The following is a 6,021-nucleotide window of genomic DNA, read 5'->3' as shown; positions in this document are numbered from 1 at the left end:
GGCCCCGGGGCAGTGCCCGGGCGCCCCCTCCTGGCCGGGCGGACCGCTGTTCCCGGCCGAGCTCTGGGTGTTTACTGGGCGGAGCTGGAGGAAGTTGCAATGTCATCATTTGGGATGATTTCCAAATGCTCGGAGCCGGACATGGCAATGGGCAAAGCAGAAGGGGCACCGGTGGGCAGTAAACACCGAGTCTGGCCTTTGTGCCGCGCCTGGTGGCTTCCCCTGCTCACCTTCCGCTGGCAGCGCCCTTGGTCCCTTCACCACCTACACACTCACACGTTTGGAAATCATGTCAAATTAAATTTACTAGCGTGTGTTTTGCCCACATTTACTCTCAAAGCCAAGTATAATCCCCAAGGGTGGCGAGCGTGCTCTCCCTGCATCCTCATTCAGGATTCAAAAACCGTTCTCTGAGGCCAGGAATACATATGAGGAAAGAGTCACCAAGGAGATAAGTGAAAAAATAAAAATATAGAAAGGTAAGTAGCACCCGATTTAACCCAGGACAGCGAACATCAGAAACCAAACTCCAGCAGCCGCCTCAGGGCCTGTGCCGGCCATGACAGGCCAGTGACAGCAGAGGCCACCAGGACGCCAGGTGTGATGGGGCGGGAGCCTGGTGGTGACAGCGAGGCTGAGCAGCCTGCACAGAAAAGCGCCTCCGTCCACAGGCACCTGCTAGTTCCCTTATGAGTCAGTATGAAAGGAAGAGTCCAGATTGTTAATAGCAATTTTATTCTCACTGGTGAAAAAAAATTGTGATAATGGTCTGATGCATTTCCCCCTAAATTGACATTGAAGGTTATACATGAATCATATAGATCACAAATTTTCTATTTTATACTATTTAGAACAAAATTATTTTGATAAACATGTCAAGAGGACGACATAGGTTCTTAATGGATGGCTGAGTCCAAATATGCAAAATATAGCTTCTGGTTTTGACATGGTGCTTTAGAGCCTCACACATGCATTAATATATTCTAGTTTCAGGGGAAATATCATACAGGGCCTCATCTTGCACTGAGGGAGGGGCCCCAGCTGAACTTCACATACAGTATTCCTTTCGCCTAAATTACCCTCACATTGGACTAGCGAACAGAGACAGACACTTCCGGGTTAGCACTCCCAGTCACGAGGAAATTACACAACCAACATGGAACAGGACAGGAAGAGAGCTTCATTAGTAGCCGCAAGAAGTGGTTTTTAAATACTTTTGTTTTTTTACAAATCACGATAATTTTAAATAGCAAATCAATCATGCCACTTTGGGTGATCAGTCGACCTGAACACTTATGAAGTGAATAACTTTATTAAGGTCTTGAAGGTGAGTGTCCGGAGGTGCTGGGTCAAACACATCACAGGTAAGAGACGGGAAGCCTACCTCAGCATTTCTGAAGGCACAATCTATGGGAGGGAGGCCTACGGACTACACCCTCTGCACGGGGGGAGCAGGGCCTGCCCCCTTCACAGGACCAGGCCTTCGTAGATGGGTCCCTCGGACTCCGGGGACTCCCGCCTCAGGCGCAGGTGCTCCAGCGTGTTGTGGAAATGCTTGTTAATCTGCTCCGTCTCTTCACTGGACTCGAGATTGGGGAGGTCCTCTCGGATCTTCTGGATTAGCTGGTTCAGAACCTGAATTGTGACCTAAAAACAATGAACACAAGCTCACGATCCAGCACGCACCACCGAGGGTCAAAGGTAATGTCATAAAAACATTTTGAGGAGCTCGTGTTACTCTCACCAATGACCAGAGTAATTATGACGCCCTAGCCAGTTTGGCTCAGTGGATAGATAGAGCGTCAGCCTGCGGACTGAAGGGTCCCGGGTTCAATTCCGGTCAAGGGCATGTACCTTGGTTGCGGGCACATCCCCAGTGGGGGGTGTGCAGGAGGCAGCTGATCGATGTTTCTCTCTCATCGATGTTTCTCTCTATCCCTCTCCCTTACTCTCTGTAAAAAATCAATAACATATATATTTTTTTTAAAAGAAAAACAAAGGGAGATGAGAACGGCTCCTGGTTTAAGCTACAACTAACTATTGGCTAGTCATAAAAAAGGGGGGGTTATTAAAAAATACAGAGCGTCATGAACCAGTAAGGGAACAATGGCAAACTAGTATTTAACCTACAAATCTTGACCAACGCTACTGCTGGAAACAGAACATCATTCCTTCCTCAGGAACCATTCTAAACCTGCACGTGACAAGTCAGCCTCCTGTGTGAGCTATTTCGTGCTTTAGACGTTCAGTGGCTGTTTCTACAAAACATCCCTGAGCAAACGAGATGCCCCACACGCACAGAGCGGGCTTTGGAGACGCAGAGACCGGTAGGGACCGCTCCCAGCCCTGAGCCTTGTAAACAAAGAAGACGGTGTCAGGATGACAAACTCCGTACGCATCAACCCGGAGAGCAGGAAGGGAAACCGAGGGCGCTTACCGCATCATTCTCCTTCTCATAAAAGTAGATGTATCTATTCAGAATCTCTATAAAGAGTTGCACTTGCAGCGAGGGGTCCATGCACTGGTTTGCTATTTTCAGAGCTTTCTTCAGGCATTCCATGACCCTCTTGCCTCCATGCAGCTGGAATGAAGGGGGGGGGAGGGGGTGTTAAAGAGATCAATGGATCACCCATGTCCAGCCACACAGGGAAATGAACACAACTCTACAGCGCCTCTCTCCTGTCTAAAGGGACAAAAGGAATTTAAATCTTCATTTTCTAAAGCACACAGCTTCGTTTTAAAGCAAATAGGTTACTTGCTTTGTGTATTTATGTTTTACATTTATAGACAGCATACCTTGGAGATACTGTGGGCTAGGTCCAGACCACTACAATATTGCGGTAAAACAAGTCACTCAAGTTTCCTGTGCGTGAATGAGCTACGTTCAGCCTCCATAGCAGTCCATGAACTGTGTGGAGGCCGGGGAGCGGGCGGGAGTCGGGGATGGCTGGGGGTGGAGCAGTCAGAGCAGACAGCAAGCACGGCCCCATCTGCAGGGTGCAGCATGGGACGCCCCCAACAGTGACAGCAGAGAGGCCACCGAGCACGGGTCACACCAGCGTAACGACCAAGAACAAGCCTGACACTGAGCATCAGCGACGCGGACAGACACGGAGCGGCCGCACCACTGGAAGAGGCACCGCGTGGGATACAGGGGAGCGCACACCCTCCCTGTGCGACAGACGCTGTGCGGAGGCAGCAGCCACCTGCATTGAGCAGCCGGCCTGGGCATGTGTCTGCTACGGAGAGTGGCATCGACGCGCTGTTACAACCGTCCTAAGCGGAGGCGTCCCTGCAGGATGTAACCCTATACACTCCTTTTCTTTCCATTTCTTTAACGGAGCCGTGTTCCAGGTGCAGGTTCCTGGCACGCCAGGGCCTCCCTCCAGGCACAGCCCGCCACCCGTGCTCCCTCCCGCGGCCCAGGCGCCTCACCTCCTCCCCGTTCTTGTCGGTGTTCCTGCCGGACCAGAAGAGATGGGCGCAGGTGCTCACGGCTCTGCCCTGGTCCGGCTTCTTCAGGAGCTTGGAGGCGGCGAGAGCGCACTGCGTCCTCAGCGGCTCGTGGTTCTCCTCGCCGAAGCACTTCATCCTCTCGAACGTGCCGATGATCAGCGTGATGGCCGCCAGCTGGGCTTTGGAGTCACTGATCTCATCCTCGTACAGAGAGAACGCCTGGCGGAGAGAGCAGGGGGCCTTCAGGTCCCAGCCCTGCCCGCGGGCAATTCCCACCACACCCCCCAGAGGCCTTCCGCAGGCTTCGGATGAGCGTGTGTGGCCGGGAGAGGCAGGAGGCAGCGAAGATGCTGACCAGCTGCAGCAGGAAGACGGGTCTTAGCTTTTGCTTAACCCCAGCTTCCCCAACTGAATGAGCAAAGGAAGTTTGGCCGTGACCCGCTTGGAAGTCCTGGGTCTCCCTAGCTCCCGGTAACTAACTGATGGGGTTCCCCTCCAAACCAGTCCCGGCGGCTGCAGCACTAAGAGGTCCCAAGCCGGTGGGAAGGGAGGTGCAGCCCTGGGCACCACCCCAGGCGACTGAGCCCAGAAGGGGACAGGTGTTCACCTGGGACATGAACTCGTACGCTACTGTCTCGTGGTTCTCAAAGCCGATCTCACCGGCCGCAAGGGCGCCCTGCAGGAACAGCCGGAGGGGCAGCTCCGCCAGCTCGGCCTTGATCAGGGCGCTGATGGTCTGGTGAGCAAAGGAGAAGATCTTCTGGCACTTCTTCTCCCACTTGTCGTCCTGCAACAGGAAGCGAGTTGGTTACCTTAGGTTGGATGGCCGTGCTCAGGGACACTCACTGCACATGACGCCTCTACAGAACCAGCAGAAGGCAGGCAGCTGTCTGCTCTCTCTCGCGCATTCACAAAGCGGACAGGGGCAGCGGGAGTCTTCTCGCGCCGCCCTTTCAGCTCACCGTGCACTCTCAATGCTAGGCATCTGGTCTCTCTCCTCAGAAAAGCGACACATTCCAAATTTGGACAAAATTAGAAAAATAAACAAAAAAAGACGTGTAAAATTAATGTCATCCCTAAACCTATGGCAGCAATCATCACTGATAACACTGTGTGGGAAGGTCTTCCTTCCTTTCTACTCTGCAAAGGTAACGTGATGGGGACCTTGTACATGGTCCTGCTCTCCACTTCACAGCAGCTCAGAAGTAATGGTCCAGTCCACCGGGTGTGGCTCAGCAGACAGAGTGTCAGCCCGTGGACAGAGGGTTCAATTCCGGTCAAGGGCTCATGCCCGGGATCTGGGCTCGATCCCCAGTGGGGGGCGTGCAGGAGGCAGCCGATCAATGATTCTCATCATTGATGTTCCTATCTCTCTCCCTCTCTCCCTTCCTCTCTGAAATCAATAAAAATGTATTTTAAAAATAAGAATTGAAAAAATTAAAAAGCAAACAAACAGAAGAACCACAATGGGTCCAACCCCAAGGTGCCTCGATGGGGCTCTCAGAGGTGACAGGCGCCGGCCTCCGCTGGCAGTGCTAGGGTGGCCCCCCGCGTGCCCTGCAGCCCTGCCGTGTGGCAGCCGCGCTGCGAAGCTGGCAATGCAGCCGCTCTGTCAGACCAAAGGCTGAGCAGCCGTGCAGCAGACGCATCGTGTCTCACCAGTGACCTTTACACGCGGGAAAGCTTTGAGCACACACTTCACCCGCTGAACGCTCCTCCCTGAGCCCTTGGCCGGTGTCTGACCTGCCGACATCACTGAGGGACGCAGGGGAGCTGAGAGCCGCCGACACCACTGGCTGCTTGTGTGTGGGACGTTTTCTACAGAAATAACCTGACGTGCACACGGGGGAGGGAGAAGGAAGAGCAGGGCACTCTGAGCAGCACACCCACCACTGTGGAATTCTGCTTGTAGCGGAAGGCCAGCTGGTAGGCCGCGAACACCAGGGGCGGCAGCGTGAAGCGGATCCGCTGGTTCCCGCCGGCTCCAAAATGTTTCCGTGCCGTGTTTAAAATCTGCCCAAAAAACCACAAAACCATCAGTCTTCTCTGCACCGTGATTAACCAGCATCCAATTAGAGGAGGCGCTGGGCCTCGTGCTGCTGCCAGCCCCGCAGCGGGCACGTCACACCGCTGCTCTCACAGGCATCCCTCACCCGACACACACGAACCCCATCTCGCAAACAGGGGCTCAGAGAGGCTACAGGGCCCACCCCGTCAGGGCAGGGAGGGGCTTGAACGTTTCCCTGAGCGCGTGCACGAAGCGCACGCGGGCAGAGAGCTCAGGACAGACTCCGTTCCGTTTTCAATGTGGCAAGCACAACTGACACCTGCAAACCTTGAACACAAGGACTGTTGCTCACACGTCAGAGCAACAGTTAAAGGCTATGAGCGTGGAACGGTTCCTAGACACCCAACTAAAGGAAGATGGCTTTTCTGCGGTTAAGTCTCCAAACGGAACAGACTCCAGAACACCGCAAACCACTGTGCACAAAGAAAGGGAAGTCTACGGGTTCCACCTCACCTCCTCCCGGCCGCCCTTCTCCAAACCCTCCCCACCCCGCGGCG

The 6,021-nt window shown here is 53.9% G+C and overlaps 1 protein-coding gene across 1 annotated transcript in view; it reads right to left on the bottom strand.

Annotated features, from left to right (window-relative positions):
• Positions 1-718: 718 nt before the first annotated feature.
• VPS35 (VPS35 retromer complex component) overlaps positions 719-6,021 on the bottom strand; it is a 14,321-nt gene continuing 9,018 nt past the window's right edge. Inside the window, exons 12-16 of the mRNA XM_015564701.1 lie at positions 5,347-5,469; positions 4,064-4,243; positions 3,436-3,675; positions 2,438-2,581; positions 719-1,647 (exon numbers count right to left, since the gene is read on the bottom strand). Coding sequence (XP_015420187.1) covers positions 1,468-1,647; positions 2,438-2,581; positions 3,436-3,675; positions 4,064-4,243; positions 5,347-5,469 — 867 coding nt within the window. The 3' untranslated portion in view covers positions 719-1,467. The remainder of the gene's footprint in view (positions 1,648-2,437; positions 2,582-3,435; positions 3,676-4,063; positions 4,244-5,346; positions 5,470-6,021) is intronic.

This window comes from Myotis davidii, unplaced genomic scaffold, assembly GCF_000327345.1.
Source record: "Myotis davidii unplaced genomic scaffold, ASM32734v1 scaffold181, whole genome shotgun sequence".
NCBI classification, from domain to species: Eukaryota; Metazoa; Chordata; class Mammalia; order Chiroptera; family Vespertilionidae; genus Myotis; species Myotis davidii.
The sequence above is the reverse complement of the archived record's forward strand: the minus strand, read 5'-3'. Positions and strand labels throughout refer to the sequence as shown.